The following is a 23,881-nucleotide window of genomic DNA, read 5'->3' as shown; positions in this document are numbered from 1 at the left end:
AACCGTGTCATGAAAAGCGGCGGTACCGTCGTGCCTTTGGGTACCGCCTATCATTTATGATAAATTGGATTTGACTTGAGATGATTAGAAAAAAAATTGGTCAAACCCTTTTCAAAAAAAAGATATGCAAACTGATCAAAATAAATACACTCAATCCACTCATTCCTCACAATATCTCACTGAGGGCAAGGAAGAATGAGGACACATGTTTCCTTTTTTTCCCTTTGTTTCTTTTACCATCATTACATACTCATTTTTAACTGGTGTTGTAGTAGAATACATTTCACGGGTTTTGTCCTAGGCAAACCTATAGATTATGTATTTGACAACTCTGTAGGTTTCTTGGGGGGGCAAGGGAGGTAGGACCACCTGTAAAGTAGATGGGAGAGTGCTGAATGGCCGCTATAGGCAACTCTTGCACCTACATACAGTATTCTGAACTACATTAGCAAACCACATTACATAAACTTAATTTCCAAGGGGTGAACCTCTTTAATTTGTGTACATTGCTTTGAGCATCAAATTATCATACACTAAACACATTCCTTCTTCTGAGTGGAGGGTGGAAGCAAAAAAGAAGAGTCTGATCTCAAGAGATGAGATCATGAGAGAGATGAGTGGGGGATGAGAGAATCCAGATCTGGGGGCGGGATAATTCAAGGATGAGGGTCACAACACAGATGGAGAGGGAGGAAAAAAAAATTTTGTGCAACATTTTTCATGTGTGCATTGAGAGAAATGTGTCCCATCCCCTGGCTACTTTCTTGTTTACCCATTACCCAACATCTACCTGTATTGTGGAAAAAGATGGTACTGTTGTGCCTTTGGGTACCATCAAACATTATACATAACTTTCTCTTGTTCAAGACCACTTCAAAGGCAAGGCTCCAAGGTGATATCCTTTGAGAAAGTTCAATGTCAAGATTTCACAATACATATATAAACATATTTAATACCTCTTGTACAATCAACAATGGGCTGCTGTGTTGCATTACTTGCAACCCTTCATTGTGAGCAACAAAAAAACAATTCCCCAGACAGCTTCAACACAACAGGAAAAACCAAAACCCTTTTGTGTTTCTGTACCCAAGATAAGGGAAGTAAGAGATGGACACAGTCATTTTTGATACCTGACTATGAGCTCAAAGAAAACAAAACAAACTTCATGTCATCACCAATCAGTTACATCTTGTTTTTTTCAGAAAGATTCCATTTTGATCCATCAGGAGGAGATACCACAGCCAGAATTTATTTAGGGTGTGTTGCTGAGAATTGCAACATCACAAGCAGAAAACCTAGCTCTTAAGATCAACACTACAAGCAACAGACTGGGCCAATGTGCTGGGTTGCTGCCTGCAGCAACATCTTGTGTTACTGTCATTTGTGCACTGTTGGCAACACCATGGCCCACTTTTCTTTTCAGGCTGGGATGCATGATAAGTACATACCTGTTTGAGTTCCCCTGGAATTACCCTTCATCACTGTTTATGATATGAAGGGGCTCTTATGATTTCTATCCATTTCTGTCTTTGATTTCATCTAATAAAAGTAAGCATAACAATCAGACCTGAGACAGTTTATGACTAGGATGAGTCAAAACAGGAACCATCCCACAACAGGTTTTACAGGAGCAGGTCTTCAGATTCAAGGCATACCAGAATGTGCTTTTCTAGATCACTACCTCTTAATAAGCAAATTATGGCTTCCTTGTATTGCTATAATTGACCAGTCTTATTAATCAAAGGCCTTAAAAACAGTGACATTGTCTGACTCAGTCAACAAAACTGGACAGTCACATTACACTAAATTAGCTACCAGTACCAGTCCTGATGTAGTAGTTGAGCACATCATTAACACAATCACACACTCATATTTTCTTTGAAGAAAAGGCAACTGATCCTCATCAAGAAGTGTAATTTAAATCTCAAAGACATCAACATGAGATTCACAAAAGTATGTGTTATGTCTAAGATCATCTTGATAGTAATAATCAACACCAAACTCTTTTTTTCTTTCACAGAAAAATTGTTGTTGTAATTTTTACTTGTGACAAAGGCTCACTCAATTTAGGTAAATGTAACCAAAGCTCAGGGTGATTTTCACATAATTAATTGTGATTTTTCAAGAATTGTTTGAAATGTTTTATAAAATCTTATTGTGTTTTGAGATCAACATGAAACCCCCATACAAACATGTTGAAGAATGTATAAGCTGTAAGATGTTAGAAAAGGATGCTAACATCTCAAACAAATTCACTTGGTTTTCTTTTTTCCTAATTTGAGGTCTTTAATTGATTTTTTCTTCTTTCATTTGATCTTTGAATCCAAGTTTCTAGTTCTTGATTGAATTTGATTTCAATCAACTATTAGATTTGTATATACATATTTGAGTATTAGATCTCAATTTATCAAACCACCTAAAATCTTTTTCCAAGCTTTGAATGTAAAAAAACAAGACTTTTGTTGAGACAGATTCTGTCAGAGAACAAGAAAAATCAAGAGATTTGATAAAGATCATAAAAACATTTATATATACATGCTCAGACAAAGTTCCAAAACAAATTTGAAAGCTGAGGGGATTACTTTCCTTGGGAAAAAGATATGTACTATGTGCGCAAGGGGAGTGCACACAACACAGCCAGAATATTTGGCTTGGAGCCAAAAATCCAATGAGTCTTTGGATTTTGACTCTGAGTGAAGCTCCATCTGAGGATCCAATCTGAGGCAATGGCCAGGGCCAAAATTTGCCTCAGAATCACCCCTTGGGTTCCCTTCTCCTTGGCACAGGAAACAAGGGATGATTTTCCCATGGGAAGACTGATTACATTTGTTGCAGTTTCTGAGGCAAAACCCAGTATTAATGCAGAAATAATGCCAAAACAATACATTTTGGCTTATAAACTGTGTTGAGCACAATGGGTTCTCCCATGGGAGAATCATCTCTTGTTCCCTGTGTGGGGGCCCATCTGAGGACTCCTTGGGCATTTGTCTCCAAGCCAAATATGCAGGCAGTGCAACTTTTCTCTTTGGATGGTAATCCTTGGTGGGGAGCTGCATAAAAGGCTTTCAAGGAAGCTCCTGCAAAAAATCTTATGGTGACCAATGAGTTTGTGCAAGTATGGCATAATTCCTTTCAGGGCTAGTGTGGGAAGTCATTAAGTTTATGATGGCTCTTGGTTTCCTTTGTGATAAAGGGCCAACACAGAGGGGGAAAATCAGTCACATATCATTATAACATTCAAACGCAAACCAGGTTTGCTTACAAAACCTGATCACAGTGAAAGAGGCTCACATCTAGATAATTGTCATGCATTGTACAACTGTTATTCTATGGGAGGAAAAGAATTTTGACTGACTCGTATGTGTTACATCTTTTCTCATTATTTCTCATTTGACCTAATTAACCTCATATTTTAGTGAGCAGATATAGAGCAACTGAGGTAAAAAAGGCTCACCTTTAGATAATTGTCACGGGTTCATAAGATACCTCTAAAAATTTGTTGCTTTTCAGAAAATATCAAAAGTGCACTCAACCAAAAGACCAAGATGATATCATACTCCCTCTACTCTCAAAGATGGACAGGATCCATCACTGAAATTGCCTGGTTCAAGAAACTTGTTGGGCATTTGCCAAAGTCTCTTGGTGATTGCCACAAGCACAGGAATCTGTATGCTTCTGTACCCAGCTTGTTGAAAACCACTGCTGTTTATTATAAAAATGAGGACTATCATGTCATTCAATTATGCCATTCAAGTTGAGGATTTTATTGGACAGCTAGTTGTCATCAAGAACCCTGAAGGTACATTTTGTTTCTAGCACTTTCTGAAGCCCAAGAAATAAATTTAAAAGACCCAATATGTGTAGGTTGAGCAGGCACACAAGGCCTTTCTTAGGTCCAGAGGATGTTTATTTGCAGGGGTCGGAGCTATTCAGGGTTGAAAAATTCCACAGCCAAAAAAAAATGGCTCTCACGCCAAATTTCATGTATAAGCCAAAAGTACCTCTCTCGACTACTCGCTCGTCTGAGAGGGACTTTGTTAAGTTAGACACGCGGCCTTACGCGGCGCCTCCTTTCGCAACTTGGCCTCGTATCGTAGTGTGAAATGCAAGCGAGTTTGAAGTTTGAAACAGGCGACCCATCAGATATACAGACATGATATTCGGGTTTACATACATACACACATCTCTTTGGCGATCCCACCTGAAAGTCTTCACAGAAATTACCGAAAACTGCATGGTGTGGTGAAAGAGGATGAAGGATCTGCCTCCTACGTTTTGTGTTGTAGATTTTCAGGCCGGCCGTTAGACGTCGTCCGATGGCTTAAATCTAGAACTTGGGCTCCGTTTGTGGTGGTTTGCACACAGTGATGAACTCATGAAGATTCAATTTGTTGATCCAGAGGACCCACGAATGGTTGGATCTATGCTGATGTATCAATACGATACAGTACAAAGTATCACGACTGGAATTAAGAAGTGAGCCACCGTGGGTTGAACTTACACGATACATGTACGAATTTGACTCACAAATGCTTTAAAGACCATTAAGCCCGTTGGTGGCTGGAAAAAATTGAGATCTTGTTTATCTGGTTTGTTGATTGAGTTTAGCTGTTTGCAATCTTTCTATTTTGTCCTTCTACTTCCCATTCAGACCTCTCGGTGGCCGGGTCAATGATTATTGTCAACTTCTTGAGCGCTCAGTCGGTTTCGTCCTCCTGTTGATAAGGCCTGCCTGTGGTGTTGCGACTGCTCAGTTCATCTTATCGAAGCTTCTTTGACTATATGCAATGGTGTTCGAAGTCCGGCGGCTGAAAAGCCCTTACCATCGTAGGAGCCAAGATCAAAATCAGTTACTAGACATGCCTTCAGTACTACTCGACCTTCCACTTACGGTTGATCCCTATCAATATGTGTCAGAGCTGCTCCTGCAATTCACGTCGCCCGACGCGTCTCAGTTCACCTACTCAGTCACCGTTGGATTTGGGGTACTCTTTGGAATCGTCATCCTGATTTGTGCGTCTATGGTTGCATATCCGTTTGTTGAAAAGTCGGGCTCGAGGGGGAAAAACTTCTGGCTGGTACGCAAGTGCCATGCCGAACATTCCACTGGTAAGAAACTTTACATCTGAATATTGTCGGTGTTCGTACCACATACTGACTGGAAACGCGCCGTAACCTCTCAGCCAAACAACCATACCTCGTTTTAAATGGGGGAATCTCGCTTGCGATTTGTCAACTTTTGGGTTCCATTATATTCGAGATATTCATTGTGCTCAGTGTTTTGGTCCGCAAGCACCCTGATCGAAACTATGCACCATACCAAGCTTTTTGGTACGTTCAACTTCCAATTAGACTTGAAAAGCTGCAATTCTTGTCAGAGATCCCGTGCCACTTGAACACGTCACCGATTTCATGATTTGTGACCTCATTTCCTTTGTAGTCAGATATCGATGTGGCTTCCGGGTAGGTACAGCTCACGAGAATTTCTTACTGAACATCATTCAAAGTTGAAGCCATTGTCGTGTTCAAAACAGGTTTCTGTGGTTTTCTGGCCAGCGCATTTAGCGCGTTATACGTTTGGTGAGCCCTAATCTTCCTTTGCTACATTCCTTACAATTCTGTTCTCTGACGGTATCATTTGGATCTTTGGATCAGTATCTCTACTTCGAACCAAGAACGGCCCTCTTTTTTTCTGAGCCCAACCGTCTATAATTCTCTTCTGGTTATCATCCCAGTCTATGCGACTATCCAGGCAATAAGTTGGGCCATTGCAGGATTTTTGATCGTCTCTAGACAACTGCAAACCTTTGCAATACTTTTGCAAACTCTGAGCGACGCATCACAGAATTGGCAGAAAATCCATCTCATTACACCAGAAGACTTGAAAAGTGTTTCACAAGCCTACACACAAACTACGAACTTTGCTGATAGACGTTTTTATGTACGACGCGGCTCTACCCTTTCTTGGCTACCAATCTCCATCGGACTTCTTTGTGTAGGTCTCAATCACAAGTCTTGAGATTGTTGCCATTCTGATCAGTTCTCTCCTGTCAGTTTTACCTGTATACCGTTTTTTCGCTCTTCTGTCTCATCCGTGACTTAGACCGGAATTCGGAGAATAAGGAGGACAGGTTTACTTTGTTGTCAATCTTACCACAATTTACCATGCCCGCCAATACCACCCTGGCAGCTACTCAAAGAGATTATCGTGAGTCAATTTTACCTCATTGAGTTTCTCAGTCAGCTAAATTATCATGATATGTATTTTCATTCGTGATCAGGACTACTCCTGTGGCACTGTGTGTTCATGTCTTTTTGCTTGATATACAACACCGGTGTTGGTCTTTGGTTCCTTTTCTCGGACCAGTGAGCTTTTCTTTGACAACCAAGAAATTCTAAGATTCTCCGACCTATCATGCTGATAATCTTCTTATATCTTCTTAATTTCCGGTAAATGAAGATCAAATTGGCACGCTTCCGGGGAGCCTATCAGTCTCGGCGGGGGTTTCTTTCTCACGATTGGTATGATTTTCCAAAGTGTGCGTGTCTCCTCTATGAAGTCATTCGCCCCAGAGCACGTTCCTCAAATACGTTCTTCATACCCTCAGCGGCTAGTCATCGGTCAAGGGCAGAATCAAGTAGGACATCAAGAAAGAGAGAAACAGCTGAATTCTTCATAGACTACTTTTTGGTTTCCCATCTCCCGACACTCAAACCCGGACCTCAAAAGCTATCCGATACCCCAAGGATTATCCATAAAGATGACAAGAACTTGGTTTCTCCGTCTGACTGGTTCATCACAATTTTTTAGCTCAACATTTTACCTTTATATTTTCTAGTCTCGTCTTTTTGACTTATTTATTCGCTACTTTTTTCGCACATGAGATTGGTTTTTTGAATCATACCTTGCTAGCTTTGAACCTGTTTTCCACGTTTCTAGTATCGTCTTTTTTGGCTTTTTTTTCTCTTCATCAAGCGACATGTATTTTTCTAAAGACTTTGAATTACAAATGTCCAGGCCACTCTGTTATGGGGATAAATTGTGTTAATGTGGGTCATGTCTGGCTTTTCATCAGGAGAAGTTGTGATATCGGCGAGACTGGCCTGTGAGAGAACAGTACCCTCATCAAAGAACATCATTTTAATGACGAATCGGCCTGCAGAAAAGCAAGAAATATGATATGGGATCGTGTATTTTTCCGGACGGAATTTGCGGACGTTAATGTTCGCAAAAAGGGATGTTCGGAAAATCGTACTTTTGCCCGGAGAGAGTGAAATTTTACAGACAAAGTACGGTGGCCGTGGACGGCCAAATCGGACAAAACGTCAAATATGCAAAAATGTCGATGAAACACCCTTTGAAAGCCCCATGGAGCACTCACCTAACTAAGTCCCTCTCGGACGAACGAGTAGTCGAGAGAGGGACTTATAGCTTATCCACGAAATTTGGCGTGTGAGCAACACCCTCACCGCACCGAAATGAAAATTCGATTGCGTTGCGATTGCGTTGCGGTCACGCGCAGTCGAAACGGGTGCGATTGCGTTGCGGTCTCACCGCACCGAAATCGGGTATGGGAAATCGTGATTTCGGTCAAACCGCAACGCAACCGTAATATTTGTATTAAAACCGAAACGCAACGCAAAATCTTGCGTTTGGGTGCGGTATAAAGTCAAGCAAGGAAGACAGGGGGTGAGGGTGTAGATGATCTAACAGGATACTCAACCCAATGTGTCTTAGTTGGTTGGGGCTTGTCAACCTGCTTACTTTGAACAATTCCCACCTTTTTTTTCGTAATTTCATGTTATCAATTTCCACCTTTTTTGTAAGAACCTTACCTTTGTCTTTGAGTTCACCTTTCTTAATCTCTTATGCTCAAATTTGATGGCTCCATCCGTTTCATCTTCCACTTTACAAGTACCCCAGACACAAAGATCACACACAAGTCCTACTAGAGCCAATTCACTGGTTGTTGGTTCACCTAATAGCCAAGAAAATCGTAATCGGGATGATGCCAACCTCATAGGCTCGGATACTGATAAGGCAGCTTCAGACGGAGAAGATGGAGAAAGGGGTCCAGAGTTGTTGAAATCACCTCAGCAAGCTAAACGTCACCGTCGTAAGTCTTCGGGTGGGCATGCTGACTCGGAGGCAGCTCGAAAGAAGCGATGTGTTGAGGATGGAGGAAAGGCTCCTGCAAAGAAAACAAAGAAGAAACTCGCCCCGCTTCAAAAGGTGAGTGTCCCATATCTCCAAAATATCCTTATATTGTCTAACTAACAGTACTGTAAACCGGTCCCTCATTTCTCAAGGTGATTGTAGTCCCTGATGGGATGAACCTCAATCAAGAAGAGTCCGACCATGACAATAACCCCGATTCCACAGGACCTGGTCGTACACATAATGTGAAGCAGCTATTCGATTAATATGAGAAGGAACCTCGTAAAACAATGGAAAAGTATTTTGAAGTAGACAAGGTATGTGGCTCTTGAACATATGAGACAGGAAGTAACTTGAATAATTTGATACTGAATTTTTGTGGGTTCATTTGATAGAAAACGAATAAGAAGATTCAAAAAGAGAGGGAAGTGTATTTGTATAAATGTAGATGGTGTAAAAATGAGTATAAGGATGGCGAAACCAATCACTATAACTTACAGACTCACCGAGATGGCAAGAAAAACCGGAAACCATGCCCTATGCGATATCTTGCAATTAAAAATGGGGTCATCTGCCCTCCGACTTGGGAAGAAGAGAATGCGCTATCGCCCACTTCGACCACCAAACAGACTTTGATAACATCTTTTGTCAAGTTTACTGTTGAGATACTCAACAAAATCATCGTTCTTTGGGTATTACTTCATGCCTTACCTTGGGTCCGTGTTGATGATAATGAACTCAGAGCAGCTTTCACCTGGGCAAATCCTCAAGCAATTTTGAGATCCCCAACTTGGATTGCTGAATCTTCAAAGGTTCTTGCACGATCTCTACAAAATGAAGCAGTCTCAACTTTGAAAAACAACTCGAGTCGATTCTGCTTAATCCACGATGGATGGACAACCAAGGGTAGTCGCTATGCCTTCCTTGGTGTCTCTGCATCATACATTGATGACAACTGGGAGTTCCAAACAATTCACTTAACTCTCAAGCGAATTATCTGGGATCATTACGGGGTACTGCTTGCTCGACCGGTTGCAAGCTTCCTTATGCGTCATGGTCTTCATACAAAGATATGTATATTCAAAAACTCTCTTTTGAATTTGACCTACGGCCTAATCTTTTTCATTCTTTCTCCACATGATAGCCCAAACAACTGACTCGGCTGGAAGTAACAACTTCTTAGCACGCGAGGTCCAGAGGTTGTTCATGGAGAAAAAAGAAGACCCAATTTTCTGGGACTCTCAAGGTAATCACATTCGATGTTTTTGTCATAAACTAGCACTTTCGGTCAAGTATGGTTTGGACTCTCTCAAGCTTAAGTCTGGTCACATCAAACCCACGACTCAACCCAACGTACGCATGCCAATACCCATCCTGAAGATCAACGGAGCCAATCGAAAAAGTTCAGATGCGGAGGAAGGATCTGCTTCCGTCACATCTGAGTCTGAAATTGATGATGATTGGAAAGGACTTACACAAGTTTCAGTACCAGAAAGTGAAGATGATCTGCCTGCTGGACCGCTGATGCCCGATACAACTTGGGGTTTGGTCACCAGCGGGGTGAAAAAGGTATGTCACAGGTCCCATTCACTCGCGAGTTGACTCGCATGAAGTTAACAGCTCATTTTTTCATTGCTTATCTTTTCAACCAGGTCGAACAGATCAGCCAAGCAGTGGCTTCCTCTCCTGCCAAACAGGGAGAGTACGAATCAGTAGCAACCAGCCTTATGTACACTGGAAAGATGCTCATCTATGGCTATGGCATTCGCTGGAACTCCAAGCTAGACAGTTGGCAACGTGCATGTGATGCCCAAAACGTACATATTATTTTGTACAACCTCAGTCACTCCAACACCTGTGTTCACTTTAGAGTTTCTATGTAGGTTATAAACAAGTTCATCACCCAGGATTGTAAGAAGGAAAAAAGCCAACAATACTTTGATGGCTTGCGAATCTCAGATGAGGAGTGGGGGGCTGTTGAGGCATTACTGTCTGTCTTGAAGGTACGTATTGGACATAATTCAAATTTATATCGAGTTACAAATCAAGTTGAGATGATTGTACCTGTTTACAAATCATAGATATTCAAAGAGGCAACGTTAGAAATGGAAGGAAACCATTCAACCGCTTACCAAGTCCTTCCTGAATATATCCAAATACTTACTGCCCTACGTGCTTCAAAGACTGAACATGGCCACACATACCCTGAACTCGGACTTGCAATTGACATCATGATCAAAGATATCGAATCATATCAAGACAAAGCTTTACAATGTGATGCAATCATGATTGCTACAGCCATGCACCCACGATACCGCCTTCAGTTTTTCACCAAGTTTTTCCCCGATCATGTTGAACATGCTTGGAGTCTGTTGGAAAGAGCTTATGATGAAGAGCTCGCTCGTATGCCAAAACGGCGAAGTACACCGGCCTCAACCTGCAACCCAACTGACCTATCTTCAACACATGAAGACATCGTTGATGATTTTAGCAACGTATCAGGTGATGAATCGGTCAACACACATGCTGAGCTCACAAGATACCTCGACACGAAAACGATCGCACCTAGAGGTGCTTTACCTCTTGCCTGGTGGAAGGTATGTCCTCAATCCAACATATTCATGTCCATATCGGTTCAGATTCAAAGTTTTATTCATCTACAATTTATTATTTAGGAAAACTATTCAGCTTATCCAGTTGTGAGTCGCATGGCCCGCGACTACTTGGTGTGCACTGGGACTTCATGTGCCTGTGAACGTACCTTCTCGGCGGCTGGACGAATTGCAACTGCCGACCAAAGCCTGGCACCACGCACGATTGAACGGGCTGTGGGGTGTCACCAGTGGCTTAGCCAGGGTATCAAAGTCCCAGAAGAATATGCGGAGGCTTTTTCTGAGGTTCAAAAGGCTAGATCAAAGAAGTCTTTGGGCCGATCCAGGAAGACCTAATTTTTTACACATTGTTACTCTGTTTTTTTCCTTGTCCTCTTTTCATCCTCGCCCCTAATCAAAACCCATGCTTTGTATGTTCATGGCTTGTTATTTGCCAACACAATCTCTCAAATGAATATCAGCTGTTTTTTCGAAACCACCGAAAAAAAATTCGGTTTGCGTTTCGATTTCGTTGCGGTTGCGGTTTGAGAATTGCACCGCAACCATATCATACATTTGAGATTTCGAATTTCGATTTGATTGCGGTTAGGTTGATTTTGATTGGGCCGCAACAAAACTAAAACCGCCATTATTTCGGTTCGTTTCGGTGCGGTGAGGGTGTTGGTGTGAGCCTGTGGACCTTTGGCTGGGGCAATTTTCAAATCAAGACACTGCATTATCTTGTTTACAAAACTCCTCTGGAGCCAAGAAAAAATTTGTGCTGTGAATCATCCTACATACACCTGTGCCGGTATCAGCATGCCAAACCAAATGGCTATCAATCTATTCAAGATCAATGTTTTGGATAATTTCCATCCTCTGTAATTCGCTGCGGAGGTTTCAGAGAGTCATTTACTCATGTCTTTGAGAAACTCTCAACCACACTCGAAGTTTACAGGAAAGAGGAGTTTTTCAAGCAATGTTTTGATGACCTTCCTGGGGGTAAGTCTCTATCTAAAAAAACCCGTGTATGTAGAATGATTCACAGAATAATTCATTCCTTGGCTCCGGGGGGGTTTTGTAAGCAATATAATGCAGTGTGTTAGTTTGAAAAATGCTCCAGCCAAAGGTCCACAGGCTCACACGCCAAATTTCGTGGATAAGCTATAAGTCCCTCTCTCGACTACTCGTTTGTCTGAGAGGGACTTAGTTAGGTTAGCATGGAGCATGTCCCGAGCTCAAGTCCGCTGTGCCGGACAGCACTCTGCCCGGGTTTGCACCCTAGTCCCCAAGAACTATGCTCAGCATACTATTACGGCTTCTGAGATCTACAATCTATATGTATCGCATCGTTTCTTCAGATCCTGATCAACCCATATCCAAGATGAATGGCAATGTTAGATCATTGTAGATATTTACATACTATCATATCACCATCCCAATAAACAAAGATCAATCTTTAAGAAATTTACATTAGAAATCCTGAGTTGAGACAAACCAATTGTTTGACAACAAAAATCATCGTCTTAAATCACAATTAGGGGATACAAAGTTAAAACTGGGAGTTTGTTCCCAGTTTCCCAGTTTCCCAAATACCACCAAAAACGCAAACTGGGAAACTGGGAGAACGTGGGAAAGTTCCAAACACAGCCAAAAACAAAAACTAGGAAACTGGGAAAAAAATCCCAGTTTTAACTTTGTATCCCACAAATGTTGTATTTACTGGACAACTGATAAATGATGATGTCTTTGGAAGACTCTATCACATATTCTGGAATATTGCAGCTCTTCAAATCCAACATGTGTAGGTCATGAGCAAAACGACTCCAATTCTTATGAAAGCAAATTGTTGTGAGAAGAAAGACAAACAAAGAAACAATATCAAGCAAGCAAGACCAAGGCCCAAGTCATGTGATCCTTATGATTGGGCCAACAGACTTGAGCTTGGGATATGCTCAACGGGGCTTTCAAGGGGGATGTTTCAAAGTGTTTTGTTGAGATTTTTGCACATTTCACGTTTTGTCCGATTTGGCTGTCCACGGCCACCGTAACAAAGTCAAATTTGTTAAAGTCCCTCTCGCGGCGTAGGGCCTGCAGATAAACTCAGGGAGTTGACCGGCTCGGGTCGGCGGGGGACTTAGATAAGTTTACACAAACCGGCATATTAATTTTGCTAAAATGCTTGGCCCAATCAACCCTGGGCCAGCTACGCAATGCCGCGTTAACAGGCATTTTTTTGTAATGTTGCTCCGCTACATTCACCGGGAGCCCGCTTCACGTGTAACGTAGCACCGGAACCCAGCAACACAAAATCCAACCTCAGGTAAGCTCAGCTCCTCACCGCTGCGCAACAGCAACGCACCAGGCGTTACTGCCTTATTTGTAGCACCAGTTAACACAGGTTAGCAGGGAGCAACACATCAGCGTTACAAAGCCAAATGGCAGGAGTTACATAGAAAAATGTAACTCATAGTTAAAATAATTGTATTGTATGTAAGGGCTTAGTAGTAAACAAGAAGGGAAATAAAAAGAAGAAAAGGTGGCATAACAGCATAGTAAGAATGTATAGCATAGCATAGATTTTGTAGAGAGTTTGAAAAACGTTAATCCAAAGTAACACCTAATAATTTGAAAATTTTGTGGTAAAAAGACGTATGTGTTCAAGACCATCACGAATCATACATGTGATGACTCAGAAGTATGTTGAGTCAAGGCTAGGAACGGTTTCAAGAAGAAGAAGCTCAAATTGCATCAAATCATCAAGGGCTTTATGGCGTGTCTGAAGGAATGGTATCAAAGTACGGATTAGGATAAGGCGTGTGTTTGTTACTACTCTCTTTTGGGATTTATCAATGTAGTTATGTTTCTTCTTCTCTGTTCAGTTGTCCATATTGGTCGAGTCTCATTCTTGTCAGAGTTTTTCATTGTTTCATTCTTGATTCTTGAGTGTCCACATATACCCGCTCTCTCTTGTGCTCTGAGTTTGTTCCTCACCGTTAGGAACGAGAACACTCAGAGTAAGCTTTTATCTCCTCTCACATTACTGTTACCTATCTCCTGGACTTAGCTCACTCGACCTCGATAGTTCTCTTTTTGTTTCCCTCCTGCACTACTTGCAGGTAAGAGCGTGATCATTTCTCCGCCGTCTATCATCGTCGAGTTCACTTAGAGCTCACACCTCAACCTGTCTGTCCAGGTGATTAATCTTTTACTTAGTTCTTTTTCTGTTCTCGTCTTTTCTCTACTTTTGTGTGATTTGAAATCAAACACCGTTAGGAACGAGAACACTCAGATTCTCTTTTTGTTTCCCTCCTGCACTACTTGCAGGTAAGAGCGTGATCATTTCTCCGCCGTCTATCATCGTCGAGTTCACTTAGAGCTCACACCTCAACCTGTCTGTCCAGGTAAGAGCGTGATCATTTCTCCGCCGTCTATCATCGTCGAGTTCACTTAGAGCTCACACCTCAACCTGTCTGTCCAGGTAAGAGCGTGATCATTTCTCCGCCGTCTATCATCGTCGAGTTCACTTAGAGCTCACACCTCAACCTGTCTGTCCAGGTATAGCATTCTGCTCTAGGTTGCGTAGATTCTAAAATCCGCACTTGAACTCTTACATGGTAGCGAGAGTAATAAAGATCCGACGAACCTCATCATCTCATCGAACTTGCTCATACTGTCCAGTATATGTCACAGCCCTTCTCAGCTTCATCGCCAGATCCTGTTCACACCGACTCTGAAGACAATTTTGAAGACTCTGTCTCGGACACTTCTAATTCACGTACCGAAACACCTAAATCCTCTGCAAATTCTCCTGAAACCGGAACTATGTCTGAAAGAGAAGACTCCAGAGCATTTAGCACTCCGCTCCAACAGTTTGTTCAAAAACTGAACTCGGTGCTCGCCAAGTACGGACTGGATACCAAACTCACTGACGGTAACTTCCCAGAATGGGCACTCGAAATCAGACGTGTGCTCAGATTGATAGACTACCACTCCTATCTCACCAACATCGACTTCAAAGCTCCTTCCCTGACAAATGATCAACATATCAAAGTCAAACTAGTGGTATCTATCTGGCTTCTAGGTTTGATGGATAGTCATAACAAGACTAGATGTCAAACCATGCTTAAACTGAGAAGTACCGATTCTGAAGACGATGAGGGTGATGTGGCTGAAGTTGATGAAGACGACGACGACGACATCATGTACGAACCTTCTCTTATCTGGACCTTCCTCAAGAATCATCACCAAAAGATTTCAGAGGCAGGACTTCAGACTATTGAAGACGCGATTAGCAACATGAAAATACTTTCCACCGACTCATTTAAGGATCACTGCGACAAATTCAACAACCTTATAGCCGACTTTGTCAAATATAAGGGCCATATGTCAACTTCCTCTGCCGCTCGTAAACTCATCAAAACTGTAAAATCGAGAATCAATGAAAACGTTTCTGAGAACATATACAACAAAGTCGTACCTCTTACTCGTGAAGGTGTAGTTCAATACTTGATTGACTACGAAGCTCGAAACGGAGGATTCTCTACTCCGGCCATCGTTCAAGCTAGTCAAGTCAACTATCATGCTTCTGCTGCCCAATCTAGTGGCGGATCATCCCGTCGTTTCAAACCCCGATGCACTGAACACAAATGCATCTCCACCACGCACGATGAAGAGAAATGCTTTGCCAAACCAAAGAATCGAGCAGCTAGAGATCAATGGATTTCACAGATGGAAGCGAAGAGGAACAACTCTCAACCCAGTCGCAATCTATCGTCTCTTCCTCCAAATGTATCCGGTGTGAAACAGTTGACTCTTCCCTCCGCAAGTGTGGCTGTTGCGTCCAACAATCCATTTGCTTCACTTCACATCTACCTGGATGAACATCTTGTGCCCGACATCACTGCTTCAGCATCTGCCTCGACTACCTTTGAATCCTCCCACACCGTGTTTGACGAAGACTCCCCTGCAGCAAATGTTGTGAATGAAAGTGGTGGACACTGGGCCCTCTACGATACTGGAGCAACACACTATATGTTTAAGAGCAATGCTCTGTTCTCAACCGAATCCCTGGTCAAGGTCGAAGACTCGTCGAAGCGACTGAAGCTTGCAGGAGGTGACGCCTCGCTAGCTGTCCACTCCACGGGTACGGTTCAGCTCAAATCAGGATCTGGAAAGGTTTTTGAAATCAACAACAGCCTGTATGTTCCGGACTTAGCTCAAAACCTCCTAGCCGGAGGGGCTATGCTCAAGAAGGGTGTTCAAGTCCTCATTCACCCAAACGATGCAAATTGCTTCTCTCTCATTTTCAAAGGGGAAGCACTTTTCAACAGTGTCTTTGCGTCAAACAACCTCATGTATGTGGCTCTTGATCCGGTGAGTCCCGTCACTCATTCAACTGCTCAAACGACATCAACTGAAGATGACAATCATTTACAACACCGTCGTCTAGGCCACCTCAGCTCAAGATACCTCAGAATAATGTGTAATCATAAGAGTGCTCTGGGTCTTTCTAAAAATCTTTCTCAGCTTGTTGAATGTGAAACTTGTTCGCTCTCAAAGAATCACAAGATTCCTCATTCCTCCACTCGACCAAGGGCGTCTTGTTTTCTTGAAAATGTACACGTAGACCTAAGTGGTATCATCAGGACCCCGGGACTGAAAAATGAAATTTATTACGCCCTATTTTGTGATGACTATTCCACGTACCGTCACATATACTTCATGAAAGATAAATCTAAGGAGACAGTTTTCGAGATTTTTAAAGCATACATTGCTCTTTCTGAACGCCAAACCTGCAAAATGTTAAAGCAATTCACTCTCGACAGAGGAGGAGAATTTGTCAATGACCTCTTAGGTGCTGAACTGAGAGAAAAAGGAATCACTCTCCACCTTACTGCAGCTCACACGCCAGAAGAAAACGGTGTCTCTGAAAGAGGAAACCGCACGATCAGCACTAAGGCCAGGAGTATGATGATAGAGGCTGGTGTACCACTTCGCTTCTGGGTACAGGCTTGTAATGCTGCAGTTTTTCTCACCAACCGCACTATCACAAAGGCTCTTAGCAACAATCTGACCCCGTTTGAAGTCTGGCACTTTTGCAAGCCTTCTGTTAATCATCTCAGAGTATTTGGCTGCCTCGCTTACTCCCTGATACGCAAAGAACTGCGTGGATCAAAATTTGCCCCGGTCAGTTCGAAGGGTGCCCTTGTGGGTTTTGAAGAAGACAACTTCAATTACCACATTTTTGACTTCATCTCTCAAAAGGTCATCATTACCCATAACGCCACTTTCAAAGAAAATGAGTACCCCTTCTTAAATCAATCAAATGACCACTCTCAGCTTAAACCAGCAGAACCAAACAACTCCACCGTCAACATGCAGTTCTTCGATGATGACAGCGATGAAGAGACCATCGAAGATGAACATCAAACTCCTGGTCCGGTGCTTGACGCCGAGTCGCCGGAAGACCCTCAGACTCCTGCCCCAACTTCGTCTACGCCTCTGAACATACCTACCACTCAACCTGTTCAAATCAGAAGATCCACGAGAGTCAAGGAACCCGTAAAGTACTCAGCCACTGCCACAGGAAATGACTTCGCCAACTCGTCGCTGGTCACCGCGTGGGAGCTCAATCAACTTTTTGATTGTGTCCTGCCACAGTGCAACATAGTAACTTTGTCACAAGATGTTCCTCGATCTTACCTGAAAGCTGTAAATGGACCTGAAGGTGCTGAATGGACTAAAGCGTGCGAAAAGGAAATTAGAGCCATGCACGACAAGAAGGTCTGGGTTCTTGTTGACAGACCTAAATCAGCTAATGTCATCAGAGGCCTCTGGCTGTTTCGAAAGAAACCAACTTCCGATCCCAATAATGCCGTCAAGTTCAAGGCTCGGTTCGTGGCCATGGGTAACACCCAGGTTGAAGGTGAAGACTACTTCGAGACGTTTGCACCAACAGGCAAACCTACTTCTCTCAGAATTCTTATTGCTATAGCCGCCTATTTCGGGTGGGAAGTCCATCAAATGGATGCTGTCACAGCTTTCCTGAACAGCGATCTGTTTGAGACTATCTACGTCGAGCAGCCCAAGGGATTCAGGCAAGCCGGAGAAGAAATGAAAGTGTGCCTCCTACTCAAGTCTCTCTACGGCTTGAAACAAGCCCCTAAGTATTGGCAAGACGACATTGAAGAGTTCCTCATCAGCGTGGGTTTCGAGCAATGTGAGGTTGATCACTGTATTTACATCAGACGACAGGCCGAGAGCTTCACAGCCGTGTATGTACACGTGGACAACCTTGCAATCACTGGAAACAATATTGTCACCTTCAAGAAGGAGATCTCATCCCGTTGGGAGATGGAGGATCTAGGAGTAGCTTTTACTGTCGTTGGTATTGAAATCAAGAGGCAAAGTGAATCCATGTACTCAATATGTCAAAGCTCATATGCACTCAAAGTCCTGGAACGATTTGAATCGACCGAAGTCAAAGCTGCCAGTACTCCGTTCCCTTCTTCGCTCAAACTCTACAAGCCCGACTTTGAGGAAATTGAAGACTTCAAATCTCAGAACCTTCCCTATCGAAGTTTGGTAGGCTCTCTGATGTACCTCGCGCAATGCACCCGACCTGACTTAGCGCATGCAGTTGGGACCTTGTCTCAACACCTTGACTGGCCTGGCTACAAGCATTGGGACGCCGCCCGTCATGTTCTACGTTATCTGAAGGGCACGGTCAACATCGGGATTGTCTACTCTCGAGACTCAAAACCAATCATTCTCCAAGGCCTGAAAAGCGAGCTCTGCCCCCAAGCCATGTGCGACGCTGACTGGGCGGGTGACAAGGACACCCAACGATCAACCACCGGTTACGTATTCATACTGGCCAACGGAGCCATATCCTGGAGGAGTAGGCTTCAACCCACTGTAGCCCTATCATTGACCGAGGCTGAATACCGAGCTATCACAGAAGCTGGTCAGGAACTGGTCTGGCTTCGAACCATGATGTCAAAGCTTGGATACGAAGATCTAAACCCGACCATTCTGGAAAGCGACAACAAAGGAGCAATTCACCTTACAAACAAGACAATCTTTCATGCCAGAACCAAACATATAGAAATCCACTACCACTGGATCAGGGAGGTTGTGAAGTCAGGCAAACTCAGCATCAAACACTGCCCCACCCATCTCATGGTGGCCGATCTACTCACCAAACCTCTGGGTTCAGCTCAATTTGCGAAACTCAGAAAACTGTTAGGACTCAAAACCATATCGTGATGATCTTGAGGGGGTGTGTTGTGGTAAAAAGACGTATGTGTTCAAGACCATCACGAATCATACATGTGATGACTCAGAAGTATGTTGAGTCAAGGCTAGGAACGGTTTCAAGAAGAAGAAGCTCAAATTGCATCAAATCATCAAGGGCTTTATGGCGTGTCTGAAGGAATGGTATCAAAGTACGGATTAGGATAAGGCGTGTGTTTGTTACTACTCTCTTTTGGGATTTATCAATGTAGTTATGTTTCTTCTTCTCTGTTCAGTTGTCCATATTGGTCGAGTCTCATTCTTGTCAGAGTTTTTCATTGTTTCATTCTTGATTCTTGAGTGTCCACATATACCCGCTCTCTCTTGTGCTCTGAGTTTGTTCCTCACCGTTAGGAACGAGAACACTCAGAGTAAGCTTTTATCTCCTCTCACATTACTGTTACCTATCTCCTGGACTTAGCTCACTCGACCTCGATAGTTCTCTTTTTGTTTCCCTCCTGCACTACTTGCAGGTAAGAGCGTGATCATTTCTCCGCCGTCTATCATCGTCGAGTTCACTTAGAGCTCACACCTCAACCTGTCTGTCCAGGTGATTAATCTTTTACTTAGTTCTTTTTCTGTTCTCGTCTTTTCTCTACTTTTGTGTGATTTGAAATCAAACACCGTTAGGAACGAGAACACTCAGATTCTCTTTTTGTTTCCCTCCTGCACTACTTGCAGGTAAGAGCGTGATCATTTCTCCGCCGTCTATCATCGTCGAGTTCACTTAGAGCTCACACCTCAACCTGTCTGTCCAGGTAAGAGCGTGATCATTTCTCCGCCGTCTATCATCGTTGAGTTCACTTAGAGCTCACACCTCAACCTGTCTGTCCACGTATAGCATTCTGCTCTAGGTTGCGTAGATTCTAAAATCCGCACTTGAACTCTTACAGAAAACCGCCGCAAGTTCTGCAAATTCCACCCCAAGGCTTACCCCTTCTCTTAACCATAAACGGCTCAAGACCAGAGCCTCAATGTTACGTGCCAGCAGACTACCTCGATTGCTGGCACAGACATCAGCGGCACATGAAAAGATTCGTTCCGCCGCGCATGAAGATCCAGTGGTTGCCAAGTAATCACGTGCCATTAAGGCCAGAATTCGATAGTCCTTTTCATGACGCTAGAGCACATACCAGTATATTAGTATTGATACAACATTCATCATGATGATATGAATTGAAATTCGCTTACCAACCACCACACCAGTCCTGCCTTGGGGTCTGCTAGATTGTATTCAGTACTTCGCATCCTATCTGACATGCGCAAGTAGTTCTCTAAAGAATTGTTGATAGTTTTGTCCTGTTCTTCATCTGATTCAGTATCGTCATGAAACATCTTCGGTCCGCCTGCAGATGGATTCAAGCTACTGCTAGACGCTTGATGGCCAGATGGGTGACGTGGCAAAGTTGATTCGTAGTCCAAGTAAATGCGACGTAAGATTGATTCTGCCTTCATCGGGATTGATGCTGTCTTTCCACCGAACCATTTGACAAAGAATTTGAGCCAAAATAAGGGATGAAGCAATGTTGCCATGACCAGGCTCTCGCATCCCAGCACCTCGTAAAGGTATTCCTGGGTTTTTGCGAGCATCTTTGCTAGCATGGGATAAATCGCATCCGAACTGCTCAGCTTATCAACCTTCTCCTTTAGCTTATGTCGAAGCTTGACATATTTGGGTATCACCATACACCCGGTAGGCCCGTCGCCTTCCATCTTGAGGGTGGTGGCGAGAAAGATCTGACAAATTTGATAATTTGTAAGACACACATTAACAAAAGGATTCAAAACAAAGTCCTACATACCTCCAGCTCATCGTTAACCCTTCGAAATTGAGCCCACTCGGAGGTGGTGATTTCAAGTTGATGGAAATACCCATAGGGCTTTCCATTTTTCCTCGGGCGCCGTCCCACTGCAAGAACTCTGTCGAGATCCTCTTTACACAACTGGTCAATGACCTACGGGGATTTGTTTGATATGGTCAGCTTAAAGAGGTGAAATCATTATATGATTTAGAAACACAACGATGAAGAAAACAAACTTACACTTTGGGCCAGCCAAGCCTTATGTCTACTTTCATATTTGATGTTCCACCTAATCCCGTAACCTGCGATAAGTGGCCCAGTGAAGCCTTTCTTTGCACTTACACGCGCAAATTCCTTGCGCCACGCCGCAGAGCGAGTGATCCGACAAACAATGAAGTCCACCTAGAAATTGAAGCAGGTGATTAATCCATGTTAATTGAAATTTTGAGTGATTGTGTAAAAAAATGACTTTACCTTATTCAAAATGAAGTCTAATTGATTAGCTTGCCAACGATGTGTTGGAGCAACTTCTTGCTCCAACAGAACGGTTGGAGTTTCTTCATCCTCAGCATCGGCCTGGTCCCATTCAGCTTCGTCATCAATCAAACCAGCCCCCTCTTCACTTGGGACTGGTGGCGCCAAGTCTTCGTCTTCCAGTTCATCGGTATTGTGTTCTGGGTGGTCGTCATCAGCGGAAGTAGGTTGGGTTTCACCTTCTACTAAATCTTTGTCCTCTTCTTCAATCGTCCCAATGATTGGAAAATGCCCCCGAGCTGCTGACTTAACTTTAGCAGGTGGGGGAGCCTTAACACCCAGCTCAGCCAAGCCCGCGTTGACAATCAACGCGAGCTTATGGCAAAAGCAAAAAATGTGCATCATGTCCGGATTCCATTGATACTTCGATCCTTCTGACTGAGGTTGCAAAGAAAACTGCTGATGCATTTCTTGCGCCATAGTCTTGTTGTTTGATCCCGAGTCAGTGGTCTGGCAGAGGATGTGAAACAAACAAAATAACAATGTCAGCTTTGATTATTACATTTGTGATTATGAATTAAAATTGAACACTCATCTTTTCATGTATACCATTCTTCACCAGGAGATTGACAATTGGCTCGGCCAGCCATGGGCCATGATGGTGCCACGCGACGACCTTCAAGCCCACATGACGTACATGATAAGTCCATTTGGGGTCGATGAATGTTACCAAAGCGCCTATGAATCCATGACGGTTGCCTTTGCTTGTCCAGCCGTCGTGTACGAGGTTAAACCGGGAGGTCAGTTGCTGAAATGTACAAAGCCATGCAACAAAACAATTTCAGTTTAATGTAACAAACCTGAGCTGAATATTGAGAGAAACATGACTTACCTTGAGTTCTTGAAAAACATTTGACTTTAAAGACCTGTTGATCTGTTTTGCTTTGGTAGCAACCCATTTGCGACCGTAAAGCTTGGCATCGTTGCGAAGGTACTGTACCATAGCTCTGAGAATTCGATCTTCCACTCGGTTCCAAGGAAGCGCATGTCGGATCAACCAAGTGCTTGCCATTTGATTGAATGTAACATTGTTGAATTTGCTGCCAGGGGTGGTGGTGACAAAGCCATCGAGTGGTTCAACCTTGGCCTTCTCAGAGAGCCGTCGCTCTGCAATGGAAAGAGGGATTCCAAAGCTCTTGTCTTCCTTTGCCTTGAGTCTTCCCGGACAGCCTTTGTCAGATTGGCCCGTGGCAGTGTATCCATTGCGGTGAGACCAAAGATTGCCTGTCAAGTTGCTTAAGCTGACACGAACTGGGTGTTTTTCGTCCCTGTGGCAGAAACGACACACATACAATAAGGGTGGCTTCGATGGGTCCTAAAAGTAGAAAGTCATACACCAAAGCGACACTTAGAGACAAAAAGTAATACCTTCAAGTTCTATTGAGAAAATAGATGACTTACATCATTGTGTCAGTGTGTCGGAGGTAAGAAGTAGGCCTTCAGTTGAGCCAACTCGTCAGTACTGTCTGCTGACTCTGCGTCTGGCTTGTGTCTTTTGCGAGTCGTGACAACAACTTCGTCTTCTTTGGAATCAGCACGTAACATCGATCTCGTGACATTAGTATCAATGTGCTGTGAAATGCCATTGAGCAAGTATTAGTAATGGGCAGATCACATATGTTGAAAATGAAAACAAACAAAACTACCTACCTGGCCTTGTGAGGGTCCTTTATTCTTTGTTTGTTGGGAGCTAGACTTCTTCTTCTTGGTACAGGCAGGCTTCAAACAGACTACCGAGGAGTCGGAAGCGTTATCGGATTGATCCACAGATTTGTTAGCAGCTGATTTACGTTTGTTTCTTGAGGATTGAGGTTGAACTTGGTCCGAAGTAATAGAAAGCCGGCGTCGACTATCAATTGATGGTGATACCATTCCTGGGTGGATGACCGGATTTCTGGTACGAGTACTAGTTGGTCTGGAAGGTGTTTCAGAAGCAATCGAGGAGGATCGCATATTGATTGATCTCAAAGTATGATTTCTGATGGGAAGCGGAGGATGTGACTTTGAATTATTTAGAAAAATGAACGGTGGTAAGAGTAACTAATAGAAAGAAATTGGACGATGAAAGTAAGTGTAAGTGAACGAGTAAAGTGAGAAAACTTAGGAAGGGGATGAAGACAACTCAGAAAGGACGTACTCTTCGGAACCCAGGATAGTGGCTGTCTCTATGCAGTTCCCCTGCCTGGTCTCGAACAAACCAAATCATATTGATTTGCCTCGTTGGGAAGTTATTAGAGCTCCTTTGGGATATGAACGATGAGGAATTGGAGGGATGGATGTGTGTTTTAGTACGATATGAGGAATGGTGGAGACAAGCTACGAAACCCTTTGCCCGATTGGGATTAGGGCAGAAAAGATGGATCCGGGACCGCTACACCGTTAATAAGCGGTCCCTGGGAGCTACTGTTACCGTTGTTAGCGTAACAAAAAAAATAAACATATCACGGGGCCTTGTAGCTTAACTGCAGCCCCGTAACAAGTGCCCCGCTTCTTTGTAA

General features: G+C 43.3%; 2 protein-coding genes across 2 annotated transcripts; one reads left to right on the top strand and one right to left on the bottom strand.

Annotated features, from left to right (window-relative positions):
- Window positions 1-5,021: 5,021 nt before the first annotated feature.
- On the top strand, window positions 5,022-6,680 carry MELLADRAFT_93654 (uncharacterized protein; the record flags this gene model as incomplete). Its single annotated transcript, XM_007406062.1, has 9 exons — window positions 5,022-5,109; window positions 5,184-5,331; window positions 5,441-5,463; window positions 5,508-5,580; window positions 5,656-5,995; window positions 6,118-6,208; window positions 6,282-6,366; window positions 6,461-6,539; window positions 6,609-6,680. The coding sequence occupies 9 exons, from the start codon at window positions 5,022-5,024 to the stop codon at window positions 6,678-6,680; spliced, it is 999 nt and encodes a 332-aa protein (XP_007406124.1).
- A 16,113-nt stretch (window positions 6,681-22,793) lies between these two features.
- MELLADRAFT_103313 (uncharacterized protein) lies at window positions 22,794-23,589 on the bottom strand (the record flags this gene model as incomplete). Its single annotated transcript, XM_007406031.1, has 3 exons — window positions 22,794-22,955; window positions 23,034-23,423; window positions 23,521-23,589. 3 exons carry the CDS (start codon window positions 23,587-23,589, stop codon window positions 22,794-22,796), a joined length of 621 nt encoding a protein of 206 aa, XP_007406093.1.
- Window positions 23,590-23,881: the final 292 nt, after the last annotated feature.

Source organism: Melampsora larici-populina, assembly GCF_000204055.1.
Source record: "Melampsora larici-populina 98AG31 unplaced genomic scaffold MELLAscaffold_5, whole genome shotgun sequence".
NCBI lineage: Eukaryota > Fungi > Basidiomycota > Pucciniomycetes > Pucciniales > Melampsoraceae > Melampsora > Melampsora laricis-populina.
Note: the sequence above shows the minus strand (reverse complement) of the source record. Positions and strands in the feature narration are given on the sequence as shown.